We start from the raw sequence: 16,184 nt of genomic DNA, 5'->3' as shown, positions 1-16,184 counted from the left end.
ACCACAAGTCCGGCAGCCCGCTCCAGGTCCTGACCCCTGCCCGAGCCCTGCCTATAGGCACACCACCTCAAGAGCCTCTCAGCTGCTTTGAATAAAGATCTTTTTTTAATACTTTTGGTTGGCTCTTTTCTTGCTTACCTTCCTGCGGGCTGGTAGGTGGAATAGTACAATGTTTGCGAAAAGGAACCAGGGTGCAAGGTTTGCATCTCCGTTGTATAGGGCAGCCCTTACCTAAAGACGAGTGTTGGATTGTGAGGACGTCCTAGGGTTCTTACCCTGCACATATTTGTCACTCCAGGCAAGAAGCCTGCCATATAGCCTGGTTACTTTCGAAGAATAAATCGAAATAGCTGGTCAGTAACCAGCAACCGGGTTTGCATGTGGCGGTGTTCGAAAGCTGGATACCATTGCTCAAAAACTGGATGCCGTGGTTCGAAAGCTAGATACCATTATTCTTGATTTTTATTAATGACATTGTCGATAACATCTCAGTTTCTGTTAGATTATATGCTGACGATTGTGTGTTATATGAAAAGATTACTACTACTGAGGACCAAGTACGGTTAAATAACGATTTCACTAAGATAATAACATGGTGTGACCAATGGCAAATGTGCGTTAATTATGATAAAACAGTGTTCATGCGTATAACCCAGAAAAAAAGCCTCTTTTGTTTAACTATACTGCTAAAAACAAAGTTCTCTCTCAAGTGAATACTTACAAATACCTAGGTCTGCGGATCTGCAATAACCTCTCCTGGACAGAGCACGTTGACAACGTTACAGCTAATGCCCTACGCAAACTATTTTTCCTCCGACGTGCTCTGAAGCTCGGCCCCCCCAGTGTACGTTCACTTTCGTATAACACTATTATTCGCCCTATGTTAGAATATGCCGTCATAATCTGGGATCCTTTCACTAAATCTAACATTGCTAAATTAGACAGAGTCCGAAAGAAAGCAGCACGGTTTATTTACAATTCATATAACCGCACATCTATCACTGCACTTCTTAATCAAAGTGGTTTGCTTCCAGTCTCTCATAGAAATCGCATCTGTCGTCTAAAATTTTTATTTCAGTTAATCAAAGGTCAGTACAATATTGACACATCCAATATTATATCGTTCTCCTCAGGGTACAACACAAGACAACGCCATGATTTTACAGTAACACCATTAAACGCACGAAATAACACCTTTAAGTACTCTTTTTTCCCCAGAACGATTACAGACTGGAATAATCTAACTAATGATGCAGTAACCCAAACTTCACTGAAAAGGTTTGAAAGCCACCTTTAACTTTTTTTATAATGTCGTACCGCTACATTTCTTTGTTTCATTGTTTCTTGATCTTAAATTGTTGATCAATTGTTCTTGATTGTTTGCTTGTTCCTGAGGTCGTTTTTGTTGTTTCCAGAATTTATGTATTGTGTGCCCACCCCTGCGAAGGTCTTGTAAAAGATCGCAGTATCAATAAATAAATAAAATAAAGCTGGGTACCAATGTTTGAAAGTTGGATGTCAGTCCGAGACCTTTACTGGCCCATGTTGCATAAAGCTGGATGTCATTGTTCGAAAGCCGGATAGCAATGTTCGACGGCGTGATACCAATGTTAGAAGGCTGGATGCAAATGTTCGAAACCTGGATGCCGATGTTCGAGAGCTGCATGCCAACCTGCGACCTTTACTGGCCCATGCCGCAGAACGAACGCCAGGCCTACGTTGGCTCCTTGATCGGACGTACATTGGTCCTAAATTGGCATTAAAGTAGGGCCAATGTGTCAAAAAGGTAGCCCTCAGCATAAATGCCAGTGTAGGACCGATGTTCGTGCCAATTTTTGTCAATGATAGCCCAACGTTCGACCAATGCTGTTGTGCTGCCTGGGACTCCGAGGGCTTAAGTAGCAGACATACCTTTGTTACCTAGACGACGCTGTGACCTTTCTTCTGGACATTTCGCCTCTCCTCCAGAGCCTTGAGACAGTTCTTCGCTGCCTGGCCGACGGTGGCCTCCAACTCAATTTGAAAAGGTACCGCTTCGGAGCTCGGCAAATCACTATTTTTGGACATGACATGTCGAAGGATGGCGTTCTCGAGGACCCGGCTAAGTTGCGAGCTGTGACCGAATTTCTGAGCCCCACTTCTGTAAAACACCCCCGCACCTTCCTCAGCCTCTGCTCCTACTTCCGCCGCTCTGTCCGCAATTTCGCCAATATCATCTCCCCTGACCAAGCTCCCGTCCAACCACGATCTTTCGGACTGGTCGCCAGCCTGTGATAAAGCGTTTACGACACCCCGTCGCCTCCTGACAACGCCACCAAGTCTGCGTCACTTCGACCCTCATTCTCCATCGGAACTCCACACCGATGACAGAATCGTCAGCCTCGGTGCGGTACTCGTTACGCGCAAGCAAGGCTTAAGGCTTTGACGAATACGTAGTCGCTTACGCCCGCCGGACAGTTACAAAAGCTGAAGCCAACTATTCTATCACCGAGGAGGAGTGTTTAGCCATCCTTTGTGCAATCGTCAAATTTCGCCTCTACCTGTACGGGCGCCCTTTTGACGTTGTCACCGGTCACCACGCCCTCTGCTGGTTGCCCTCTGTGAAAGATCCCTATGGCCGACTGGCGCACTGAGCTCTGCGACTCCAAGCGTACGACATTCGCGTTATCTATCGTTCCGGCCGCAAATATGCCGATGCTCATGCCCTCTCACGTTCGCCTGTACCATCTGAGGCAGTGCCTTGTATACCCGCCCTGCCTTCTTTGACGTTTGAGTTCGCTGATATGACTTCCGAGCAACGCAAAGACCCACGGACCACTTGCCTCTTAGATCTCTTATCTGGCCAATCGGCTCGACCTCCTTCCTGTGCTCTCCGTCGTCAGGCACACGATTTCGCCTTCCGAGAGGAGCTTCTTTACCGCCGCAAACACCTCCCGGATGGTCGCGAGTGGCTTCTCGTCATTCTGACACATCTGCGCTCATTCATTTGCTCTTCCTACCATAATGATCCCCAATGTGGCCCGGCCGGATTCTTGAAGAGCTTGACCCGTCTACGACAGCGGTACTGCTGGCGTGGGATGGCCCGGTATGTCCGCCAGTTCGTTCAGTCATGTACCGCATGTCAGGGACGAAAACATCGCCGACCCGCCACTCCTATTCAGCCGCTGCCTTGCCCAGCGCAGCCCCTCGAGTGTGTTGGCATCGACCGCCTCTACGGTCCTCTTCTCAGCACATCAACCGGGAACCGCTGGATCATTGTTGCCATCGACCACCTTACATGCTACACAGAAACGTCGCCTTCACCATCCGCTACAGCCCTCGACATATCATCCTCCTTTCTCCATCGCACCATTCTTCGCCATGGTGCTCCCAAAGAGCTGCTCAATGATAGAGGTCCGGCCTTCCTCTCTGAATTTCTATAAGGCCTCCGTCAGGAATGCAACATCGTTCACCACACACGCTCCGCCTACCATCCCCAGACAATTGGCATGGTTGAGCGTTTTAACCGCACCCTCGGAGACATGCTGGTCATGTATGTTGCTTCCGACCATTGTAACTGGAACCGCGTTCTCTCTTTTGTCCCATACGCTTACAGCTCCGCTGCTCAAGCCATCAGCGGATTCTCTTCATACTCCCTCCTCTACGGCCGTGAACTTTCTTGCACAAGGGACACCATTCTACCTTACCGCCCTGACGATTCTGAATTTACAACTCTTTGTCAAGCCGCAACTTATGCCGAACAATGCTGACAGCTTCCCCGGTCCTTCACTTTTCACGCTCAACAGCAGCGGCAAAGCACCCGTGATCCCCCTGCACTTCCTCCTGCTTAACCTCCTGACTCTTTTGTCTGGCTCTGGGCACCCTCCTCAGGTCCCGGCCTTTTCTCCAAACTTTTTAGCAAGTATCACGGACCCTATCATATTCTTCAGCAGACATCCCCCGTCAATTACCTCATCGAACCCCTTACGGTATCCCCTGATCATTGTCTCCGAGGCCGCGCCATTGTCCACACGACCCGCCTCAAACCATACTACGACTGCACCGTCGTCACATCGCCCTAGGCATTCAGGATGGCGCCCTTTTGCCCGGGGGAATTGTAAGACTGGCCTTCGGCTTTGGAATCTTCAGCGCCTGGCGCTTAACGAAGAAGACGACGAGAGATGCCGAACGCTCCGAAGCTCGAGCGCCGAACGCTCCGTCTCTCGTGCGTGCTTCTGACTGACCACTGCTTCTGGTCTGTGCCTGGACTGTACCGCTGATTGTTCGCGATGCTGTGTTTTGCAAGACGTTCCTTATACACAGGACGTTGCAAAAATATTCCTGATTATTTATGAGTGCCCAGAGGAGTAGTCCCGGAGTAGTAGTCAAAGAGAGCTTGGGCCGACTGGTGGCTGTAGGTCGAGTAAATGTGATCGTGGTGGATGGTCAACGACAAATACAAAAATTTACGTGCCCGTTCTTCAGACGTTTTAACGGCGAAACTCAGGCCTGAGATTCTTTCTTTGAAAGCCTTCAATATGTCACGGAATTTTCGTTTTATTTTAGAATTTTAAGAAAACACAAGATAGTCATCGACATACTTGAAAGTTTTTGAATTAGCCCCACCGAATTACACGGAATGTGTCTGTCCGCTTCGGCCGGGAAAATATTGCTCAGAACGGGTGCCATGTAAAAACCTATGCTAACACTAGTGCGTTGAAAGAAGTTCCCCATCCACCCGATGGCTCTTGATTTAGGTAGAAAGACAATGGTCATGAAGTATTTTACTGAGACATCGCACCTGGCTATATATAGAAATTACTCATTTTAACTGGTTACACACAGCTTCTGGATCTGGAACACTTGAGGTCACTGTCCCGTCCAGCCCTGAGTTGCCATGGCAGATTATGAATAGGATTTTTACTCTTCGCCTTGCAGTGCTATCGATAAAGGTTCCTTTCGCAAATTTTCTCCTTGCGTAAGCCATGAGTGACACATGATACTTGAGTTCCTTTTTCTCCTTCGACTTCTTGGGTGGAGCCTGCTTGTTTCATGTTAACGGGACAGCGTAAGGAGATTGTTCTGCTCAAAACATGGCGTCTCCCTTCTTCCGGCATCAGTAGATATAATCCTAGAATTCCTGAAATCATAATACAGAAAAAGAAAATAGCCAACAGCGTGTTTCGAACCAAGACCCTCTGGGTGCCAGGAGAGCCAGAAACACGTGGAACACGAAGCGTCGTAGGCTCAAGAGTGTTAGAGGGGCACCTAGTGAACGCGTTGTGCTGCGCATGACTTTGTAACTGCATTATGGTAGGGCAACTTCAACATTTCTAACAAACATGAATTGCTTTGCCTTTCAGCCTAACGGCTGCGCTGAGGTGGATGGTAATGTGCAATTACTTCATACTTGTAACCTGGCAATGCAGATCTAAAAGCTCGCATAGATTTTACCTAAACAATAGCACATGCACGCGCGTATCCGGTATGATTTTAGTCTTGAACGTGTACACACCTTCTTCAGACGAACACAAATATTACTGGCGCCACAAACATCTTTAGCGCGCCCCGCAGAAGAAGAGGACAATTTGGCCAAGCGACCTCTACGGGCCTGGTCTGTCGATCTCCCCATTGTGTCCGCATTGTGCTGAGCCGGAAACAATAGAGCACTTTCTTCTCTTTTGTCGTCGCTACTCACCGATCCGGAGGCGACTGTTAGAGGTCCCAATGAAAAATCTCAATTTGGGTCTCTCTTCTGCGTTGTTCTGTCCCTTGGCGCTTCTATGCTTGGCCATACCAATGGGTATGTTTGCTCTGCCGTTCAAAATTATCTCCTAGAATCAAAATGTCTACCTTCATAGGCTTTCGTACTGCCCATACCATCATAAGCTTTCGTATTTTGGTAACTAATTTTTCAATTCCTACTCTCTCTCTCTCTCAATTTCTTTTTTTAACTGATTCCCCTTACCTAATTTTCAGTTTCTTAGGCCGCCCTAACCTCCTGCAACCTCCTCTGCTACGGAAACAGAGTACACAATTTTTGTTACGTCATCCCGCGCTTGCCATACGCAATCTGCAATTTAAATTGTCACCGTTTGGTTATGGCCAATCCCCCTTGTGGGTATGTGCCATTTTGTGAGGGGAACCACAACAACGACAGGAGTGTGCACTCTGCTGTGCAAAATTTTTTTCAAGAAACACAGCGACTCCCATTTTGATTTCTTTTTCCCGCTCTGACTCAGTACGACATTGAAACATTACAGGCATTGTATACTATTATGCACATTAGCCATTGTCCCGTCTTCGATCTTGAAATTAAGAGGATCCCTGCCCTTCCGTCTTCCAATCTCTCAGACTACATACTATTACCACTCCTTTTCCTGTCAAAACTTTCCTGTATCCAGCAATTAACCGCCTGAGTCTTGGCCACTGCCCCGTAGAGGGTATGTGCCAGCAACGTCTGAGGCCTTCCTTTCTTCCTTCTCTGCGTGTGTACGTGCCATGCTTACTAAGGAAAAGAAGAAGAATGCGTTAAACGATTACATAATTGCAACTGGTAGGTTGATGTGCTAATTCTTTTAAAGTTCTACGAGCTCTTCTCTTTTCACCAAAATGCCGTCTGTTATTTAACTGTCAATATTGTTCTGTTGTTTTTATTCATTGATTTTTCAAAAATCCCGATTGGTGCTACACGTTTGTCGTCATCTTCCATGGAAACTTCTTTGTTTATTCTACTACACCTTGGCCAATCCGCCCGCGTGCGTATGTGCAATATACCTGAGGTGAAGAAGAAGAAGAAGAAGCGATCTGACCCTGCAGAACGCTCCTGTCAAGCTCTGGCTCGTATTAGCGACCATTAACGACCGCTCCGCGGCGAAGTCTGCTTGCTGAGCGCACAGCATGGCCCGGCAGCGGGAGACGTGGTCCAGCAAAGCGCAGCAGTACGCGGCCCTGGCTGCCATCTCCATGAACCTGCGGAGCCTCCTCTGGTGCCCGCTGCTGGTGCTGCGGTACGGGATCGGTGAGTCCTGGAAAGAGGCACTGCCGTTGCGCAGGCGATGATGTTGCAATCTGACGTTGCCCAGCCACGCGCCAAAGTGCTGGACTCTAAGTAAACAAGCTATTTTTTTAGCGAGAGCTACACTACGCTACCCAGTCGAGCATTTCGGCGTGAGCCTGGGAGGCTGATAGTGCGCACGCGTGAAACCAGAGAGGAGCAGCAGGTGCGCGGCGCACGACGTCAGAGTTCGCCGCCGCCCAACTACGCCCGCCGGCGCCGCGCGCGGATGCGCATACGCGGCAATTGGAGAAGGGCACCTGATGCGCAGCGCATGACGTCAGAGCTCGGCCGCCGCCGCGGCCGCGTGTGGGGTAGGGCGGATAAACTGCGTATGTGCGGCTGTGTGTATAAAAGCTGAGGTGATATGACTCGGTGTATTACACTCGCTTCGTATGGGCGGAGACACCTGTGCGAAAAGAACGTCTTGCCAAGCGGAGACGCCCCGCCGCGGTGGCTCAGTGGTTAGGCGCTCGACTACTGATCCGGAGTTCCCGGGTTCGAACCCGACCCCGGCGGCTGCGTTTTTAGGGGGGAAAAACGCTCAGGCGCCCGTGTGCTGTGCGATGTCAGTGCACGTTAAAGATCCCCAGGTGGTCGAAATTATTCCGGAGCCCACCACTACGGCACCTCTTCTTCCTTTCTTCTTTCACTCCCTCCTTTATCGCTTCTCTTACGGCGTGGTTCAGGTGTCCAACGATATATGAGACAGATACTGCGCCATTTCCTCCCCCCCCCACCCAGAAAAACCAATTATTATTATTAAACCAAGTGGAGACGCTGAGAGGCGGAGCGTAACAAGCGGCGCATAGCAGTTTGTGCATCTGAGAGAAACCAACCAGTCTAAATACTCAGTAGGCAGCATTGAGACAACTGCGTGTTGCATTACCGATTATCGGGCAGTGTTTATCTCTGTCAAGACAATTAAATACTTAAATAATGTGTTTCACCGAAGACTACTTCCTTGAGTATCATTATTCTCAGAACAAGCTCGACAACATGCTTAACCAGGGAGGAACTGCAGCTCGTACTACGTCATTAATGGAACTGCCACCTGTCATGGTGGGCAGCTTGCTCACTATCCTGTGGGAAGGTTGTGATTACGCCACAAGGTCACGTGCCCTAAGTGACTCACAGATTTTGTGGAGCACAGGGCCTTTAAGGCTATCTCGTTAATATTCGTTTTTTTGTATGGAGTTTATTTCATTTTAGTTTGCATTCTGAGAATCTCTGTGACCCAAAACACCCTTTAAATATCTCGCTGCAAATCGATTGCCTTGGCTGCTTTGTTATAACCAACAATTACTAAGCCGGAAATCATTTGCCAATTCCCATGGGTGTGTGTTCTTTTAAGTTGCATTCTGAGGCGTGGTTGATTAAATATATTGCCATGTGATGGTTGCTTCTAGGCTTATGTGCTCGACTGCGCCAGTGTGATACATCGACAGTACAGTCACATGATCATAGGCAGCCAATGAGGGAAACTGCCGCCAACTTTGGCGCCTTTATTCTGGTTTTGACAGTACCCTGACTATTTTATGTAAGTGCGTCCGCAAGAGAGTGCGATCTTGTAGACAACACTCACACTCTGATATATATATTTTTCATGTTTCATTCGGTGTGACGCTATTGCAAGCACTACCATATAAGTACACAGATGCCGGAATTTTTTCTCGAACTTCTTTCACATGGAACGATCCTGTGAGACCAATGTCGATGTCTCATCAGCTCTCTGCCCTCTTTACGCGACGTAATATCTTGTTCATATACGGGATAGGCACAACGTTAATTTTATTTTCTTAGGTGCCTTCTTCTTGGGAATCAAGCAACACTTTAAACTCCTAAGGTCGCCGCGTTGGCTCAGTGGTAATGGTGCTTGGCTGCTGACCTAGAAGACGCGGGCTCGATACCGGCGGCGGCAGTCGAATTTCGATGGAGGCGAAATTATAGAGGCCCATATACTGTGCAATGTCAGTGCACGTTAAAGAACCCCAGGTGGTCGAAATTTCCGGAGCCCTTCACTACGGCGTTCCTCATAGCCTGAGTTGCTTTGGGGCGTTAATCCCCCATAAACCAAAACTTTAAACGTCTTTGAGCTACGGAAATAAGGAGCTGTGATGTGAAGGCGACGTTCTGTAATGTCTACTACGGTGCACATCAGGTCAAATAAATTAAGTGGCGAGATAATTTCTGCAAGCCGTGGGTGAAGCAGCGCACGAGTGACGATTACAACAGCTTCGAGTGCCCGCAGCAAAACGCTGAGTAGCCTTTACCCCACTCGCTTAATAATTCAATCCCGTGCAAGTCTTCCTAACGTACTGCATGAGGTTGGGGTAAATTTAGCACCATTGGGAGCTTACGTGAGCCAGTCAAGAAACAGCTGTTTGGTTACATCAGAGGCCGTTTCGTAATAGATAGCCAATTATTTACGTACCTAAACTTTACTGTCTACATATGTATGTTAACTTCTTTTTCGCTTACTCCTGTTCGTCCTGCTGCTTTCTTTGTCCGTGCAATCATATTTTTGTCACAGCAAAGTAACTTGAAACTTAGTTCTGTGCTTCTCATCTAGAGTACTTGACAATCATGACCACCTCGCCTGTGCAGGGACGTTCATCGTGAGCTACATGTTCGTGACTGCGTTCATCTGCTACCCTGTGCTCTACGTGGAGTCCGTTGTCTCCCAGTTCACCAAAAGCGGGAACCGCGGCATCTTCAACTGCTGCCCGCTGTTCCGAGGTGAGTGCGCGCTTCCGTTGCCAAGGAAATCGCGAGCCAGGTGGTCACTGCGTAGCGCGCTATGTTTTCTTACCTTCAGAAACTTAATACCGAAGAGCACACTCCCGCACTTCCAAACATTTTTTTTCATCATTTGCCTTCTGAGGACCAATGCACATATTGCTTCTGGAACAAGAATAAGAAACGTATTTCAAGTTACCTGATCATTTCATGTTAACAGTTTCTATTCGTGTTACGGATTTTGCGTTAGGAGAGTTTATTAGATTGCAGTTGGAAGCGGCGGCGTCCTAATCGCTAACGGCTTGCTTTGGTTTCCGTGCGGATGAATTTAAATCACAGCTTGCGTGCAACGACTCTCATATCGGTCGAATATTGCAAATCACACTCTTTTGTGTCTCATTGTTATGCTATACTGCACTTGCTTACTTTCGTGTGTAGTTAGGCTCAGGTCAATGAAGCAGGTCCGCCCAGCGCAGCGCGGTGCGGCAGCTGAACAAACCTACTCTCTGTCTGAGGGCCAGAGTGACTTAGTGGGGGCTCTCACAACAGCGGAGTGTTCCTGTATAAATATGCTACCACCGCATGAAACACTTGGACGAAGGATGACGTTAGAGCGTGCCGCTTGTGGATTAGCAGTGAACGAAGCATTCCCGTTGCTGCCACTTTAAAGGCGATATGAGAGGCATTCTTATTAGTGGTGGCACCGCTACGTGCGATCGTTGGGCAACTGAGCAGGAGGAAGCTTCTTGGCGTCATGCTACGTGCAGTTACATATCAGTTGTCGGCGGAAGCATCAAAGAGGCAAATGCAATTAACATAAGTGTTGATTCCGTCGAATTTCCGTTGCATTAGCGCACTGGCCAAAAATGACAGACTAACATAACTCAATGGGCCATTTTTCTCTGTGTATTCCCATGTAATACTTCCCTTATGAATCATGTTTTGCATATCAAAAATAATTATTGAATAAATTAACTCTACAACAGAGACCATACGCGATGGCCACAAAGTCGGCCGTTTAGTTCTGCACCGCACAGGGCTCGCGGTATTTTATGCAGCAAACCGTGAACTATTGTACCGCTTCACACTAATTATTTCCGTAATTTTATAATAAACAGTAAAATAATCGTCCACAAGAATTTTTTCATCTCTCCTACCGTAAAAATGCGGTCGCCACGTCGAGTTGGGGCCCTCGAAATTTTGCTCATCAGCAGAGCGCCACAAGGGCTGAGCAGCCACTGAGGGTAATGCAAAAGGCAGAAACCTTCCGTTCACAAACATTACAGATATCAAGTTGCGAAACACGCTAGATATGAATATCCGAATAGTGACTGTCTTGCCCCTACTAAACATTTGATAATTCAAAGTTGATACATTGTTACTGAGAATTGTAATGCCCGGATGCTTTATGTGCAGTTGGCGGCTAAGCTATGAATTTCCAGCCAAGAAGGAGCATCATGGAGGTGGTAGTTTTTCCTGAAATAGAGTAATAAATCGTCATTAAACGGTAACACCACTTCACGAAATGTAGGTTTTCCTAGAGCGGGCTCCATAAACAAATTCTTTAGAGACTTCTTAGAGGGCCATCAGGTGATTCACAGGTTTCCTAGTGTCAGTTTTAGGAGGGCCGAGCCAATAAACTTGAAAACCGTAAAGGAGTGTCCCCGATGGATCATGTTTTTATTTTGAAGACTCCGAAACGAGAATTCGAGAAAGCAATTCTACGAAACAAATTCATCACCTCCGTTTACACAAAGGTTTGATTTAGGTTAGTGCTCTCATCGCTTTTTCTGGCGTTCAGGAAATCAGGAGACCGGAAAACATTTAAAGCCTCACAGCGGTCCTCTTTTTTCCTGAGGAACTTCTCACACTAGAGCTGTGAACAAAAGAGTTTTGAAAATTTGACTTTGAAGAAATGAAATGGCGCGGTAATTGTCAGACATCTAGGCGAACACCCGAACCGCGCTGCTAGAGAAGAGATAAAGCAGGTAGTTAAAGAAGAAATGGGTGCCGTAGTGCAGGACTCCGGAAAAATTTCGACCGCTTAGGGATATTTGACGTGCACTGACGTCGCACAGCACACGGGCGGCTTTGAGTTCTGATCTTGCGCAACTCGAGGGGATAATGCACTCAAAGTTAACATATGAGACATCCCTTCCTTGCCGACACTTGCGTGCGCTCAGCTGCTCCTCGATAAAAGACGGCGCCTCACTTGCCATCTGCCGTGCCCCTTCTCAGGACTGAGCTACTCGATGGCCTACTTTGCGGTGATGGCCAACCTGCCGCAGTACGCCGTTGTGTCGCACGCCTTCATCTACCTGCTGCGCTGGGTCGAGAGCTCGGCCCCGTGGACCAGCTGCGATCAGGCCACGTGGGCGGCGGACAACGGCAGCTGTTACGCGCCCTCGGCCGCTTACGTGAGTGACATCTCGCGTCCGTTGACGCTGCTCCGCCAGTTATCCAGAGCTGCACGCTCTTGCTTTTTCTACTGAGAAAGCCGAGAAACTTGGAGGTCATCACCGTGATGACCTCCACACAAAAAGTTAACCTTGAACCGAAATCAGGTAACAGAAGTTGAAAAGTTTCAATGTGTGGCACTCTGGCCATAGTAACTGAACAGCGCTACTTTTAGCGCCTTCTTGTTCCGAGGTACTTTTACGGGCATGAACCAACAGATTTTTGGATGTTTATTGAGATGTGCAAGCACTCGCTCATTCCAGCTACGTTAGGCTTATGCTGGTGACGAGGGCCAAGAAAGCGACGGAGGCCAGCGAGTTCCTGGAATCGGGAAGACCGTCCACTGCAGCTCCAAATCTATCTCTCCACCACCTCCTGAGCCCTTACTCTGCTCTTCTAGAATAAATGTTTTTGCTGCTGGTAGTACTAGTAAACAGACAGCAGGGATGTCTCTCTACCCGCGAGGTTATAAAAGGTTCACCTTACATATTTGGGGATGCCCTAGGCCGAGTTCTTTAGGGATTATTATGACAAATTCTTCAGTTTGACGGAGGCATAGAAATAGTGCATACGCCGGGTCCCTAAAGCCATACACTGCAGTCGTTATGCAAGTCATGACAATTCCAGACTCCAAATTACAATGATACATTCGAAACATAAATATTGCGGCGCGGAGAAGCAAACGGAGAAAAACCGATTATTTTATCAATGCTGTACAGTACTGCTAAATACATAAACTCGAGCCCACGCTGCAGGGCGCCACAGAGGACAAGGGTGAGGATTTTGCCTTGAACAGGAATTCCGCCCACCACTGTCGGTATCGATAATAACAATTCCATCTCCGAACAGAACTGATTACTCATTCCTGACCTTCACTTTGGCACCGTCTGCTTTTCTTTCCTGTTAGAAGACGTCTATAGCGGGAGAATGCTTGACACCCCTCTGCCTCACCCCCGTACAATTTCTGCCTTTTGCCAGCTTGCACGCGCGTAGTCCATCTCCTCCTGTATCCACCGGGTATCAACTTTTACATTGGGGGCGATGTGCAGCACGGAGCCATGTTAGCTCGGTGCATGAATCTTGGCGCCCTGTCACTTCCGTGCATAAACTGCGCTGTTGAGAATAATGTGCTGCATAGTGCCCTGTCCGCACCGGGCATGAATTGCGCCATTTTAGGGTCTTGCCGATGCCTTCAGTCCTGTGCTGGTAGAGAGCGCGGGAGTTGCCATTAAGCCGCGTCATGTGGGTTAAGTTCTCTAAACTTTTATTGTGTTGTGTACCCCGAAAGGCTGCGTTATGAACGTGCGCATATTATAGTTGAAACATACACTTTAAGGCAGCAGTAAAGGGTTCGATTTTCGATTCATTATGAGCCACAGGTGGATCACGATCTTACGTCATTATTCCGCTTACATGATCATCATCATCAATAAAATATAGGAGGTGGCGGAAGCATAAAGGTATGAATTAGGTTGATAACTAAGTGACGTTTATCATCGTTGTCTAAGGGACGACAACGTTTTGAAGCAGCCGCAACATATAGTACCTCATTATTACCCAGTGGGAAAAGTGACACTGCGTTAGGTCATCCACCATGGAGATGGGTAAGAATGCAGGGATGATGAAGTTTCGTACCTGAATCAGTTATCGTTTGGCACAAAACGTGCATTCTACCGTCACAGTACGACTCTTCTGGGCGGAAACCTCGAATAAAGGCGGTGCAAGTTTGCATGCCAACCTAACTTCAATCTTTCAACTTGCGTTATGTTAAGTAAAGACGTGAAAAACGCAGTATTAAAATAATTTCACTTGCGCAGAGAGCGGAGCATTGCAGCGAAGTTGCGTATTTCGCGGCGGAATCCACGTTTTTCGCGCCACAACAGCACATACAAATTCAAAACCTCGTCTGCCCGGCATGTCCTTGGTAGTTGAAATCCCCTATGGGAAAGTGGCATTGACGGCGGCGCCACTGTTGCATACAGACTTTGATAAGCTCTAGGGCGAACAGGGAGCCAAGTCAGGAGAGAAGATTATCATGTTTTTTTAAGAGGGGCGCAGCTGGCACAGGAAGGGCTAGAGGTCAGCAGAACAAGCCGGCCTCTTTCAATGGACGGCTTAAATGAGTATAGACAACTAAATTTTGGATGCGTGTTTTCTTCTTTGTATTGAGAGTTAGGCATTATTACACACGGATTGATATGTGGTATCCACCTACGACAGCTAAACAACTTATAATCGAAGTTCTTTGTCGTGCTGTTTCTTTCCGTTTCAGCAGCTTAACCTCGACTTTGACATTAATGAAAGCTTATATATATATATCACGTGAAGCATGAAAAACTGCAATATAATCTACGCTTCTGCATTCACTGTCATTCCGGCTCTTGAGGAAGGCTGGCTTCAGCACTGCAAGTGAATTTAAAACAATAAGGCAGCGGTTAAATCTGAGATATTTTATTTCACACGTCACCAAAATCCTCTTTTTGACGTCAAAGCCATCTTTCGGCTGTTGAAACCGCAAGAGCGTGGGAAAAATTCGATTATAAATCATTTAGCGGTCGTAGGCGAACACTGCAACGTGGTTAACGCATAGTAGTGTCTTCCGCATCACTATAGAGAACAAAGAGTGCCACCAAAATTAAGTGTCTATACTGCTTTAACATGACTACGATGACGCAATGAAGTAGCGATTAAAGAATGGCCTCCTCCGTGCGCTGCCACTGAAACTCTCAGTTGCGTTGTGCACAACCCCCTGCAGACGCCATGCGACACGGTGGCCACGGTGCTGGCTCGGCGCTTCTCCGGCCACGGTGTCCAGGACGGCTACCCGCTCATCTACCGCGGCCGTGTCACCATCGTACCCATCGACGAGTTCAACAACGCGTCGGCCAACTGCGTGCCGGGCACCGAGTCAGCCGTTGCCGGCTTCTACAAGTGCGTGCGCAGCGTCGCCCACTAGACGAGGACCCAAGCAGCACAAGTTATCGACCCAATATTCCTAATATATAGGCAAAGGCCGGTTCTATATTGGTCCAGATTGAAACCATTGATTTCCAATATTGTTCTGAATACCTGCGCTTGAAAGGGAACTTTGGGCGTTTGGATAGCAGCAGCAGAGGGAAGGACAGTTGTTCCCTGATGATACCTCTCAGGTAGATTTGTGTTAAGCCTTTACTGTAGCGGAACTAGCTATTAAAGCCTCCGTCACGATCTTCCGGCCACATGATTTTGCTCTTCGGCAATGCTGGGAGGGGGGGGGAGAGTTTATGGTGCCCCTAAAGTTCTAACTTTGTGCCCCAAGTTTAGGATGCTCTTTTCATCAAGTTTTAAAATATTTTGGCCTTGATTTCGCCACGGGAGGAAAGGGGGGGGGGGGGGTGCTTAACGATATACTAGCGCGCAAATGTAAATCCTGTGGCCCTAAGGGTTTTGACCGAGGCTTTGCATTGGTTCCAACTGACCGTCACTGTCACGAAATGGCATCAGCGTCAAATAGCGCAAAATAAAGGCAACGCCACCGAAAAAGCTGGAAAAACTATAGCTGCCAACTTTTCTTTCGCGTGCACTTGCGCCATTTTCTGAACTAATCGGCCTCAGCCTGGCGAACCTCCACACCAAATATTCACATGCGTTGTTGCTATTCGTCGCTTATATTTTAACGACTCCACGGAAGTATTCGCTGCTCAGATTCTCTGGAGACTTATTTTGTGACAGTAACCGCATTTGGAATGGTTTGTATTCCCGTTACGTTTGTTCCTTCTCTTCGTCTTCACTTCACGGTATGGCGCTTTCAATAGAAGCTTTACTTGTTTAATTTGTGATATTTTCCTTATCGTCTATAACCCGCTTTACCTTAGTGTAGAGCGCTTGAGCGGCGCACTGCCTTTCCAACCGAGAAGCATGCTGGACAACATGGTAGTTCTGCATGCAACGCTTGGGTGACAGTAGAGCCACA

The 16,184-nt window shown here is 47.7% G+C and overlaps 1 protein-coding gene across 1 annotated transcript; it reads left to right on the top strand.

Moving 5' to 3' along the window:
• The first annotated feature begins 6,862 nt into the window (after positions 1–6,862).
• On the top strand, positions 6,863–15,407 carry LOC144107841 (sodium-dependent dopamine transporter-like). Its single transcript, XM_077641054.1, has 4 exons — positions 6,863–7,000; positions 9,644–9,775; positions 12,014–12,192; positions 14,988–15,407. Exons 1-4 carry the CDS (start codon positions 6,880–6,882, stop codon positions 15,186–15,188), a joined length of 633 nt encoding a protein of 210 aa, XP_077497180.1. The 5' UTR covers positions 6,863–6,879; the 3' UTR covers positions 15,189–15,407.
• Positions 15,408–16,184: the final 777 nt, after the last annotated feature.

Source organism: Amblyomma americanum, chromosome 10 (assembly GCF_052857255.1).
Source record: "Amblyomma americanum isolate KBUSLIRL-KWMA chromosome 10, ASM5285725v1, whole genome shotgun sequence".
Taxonomy (NCBI): Eukaryota; Metazoa; Arthropoda; class Arachnida; order Ixodida; family Ixodidae; genus Amblyomma; species Amblyomma americanum.
This window is presented reverse-complemented; position numbering and strand designations above follow the sequence as displayed.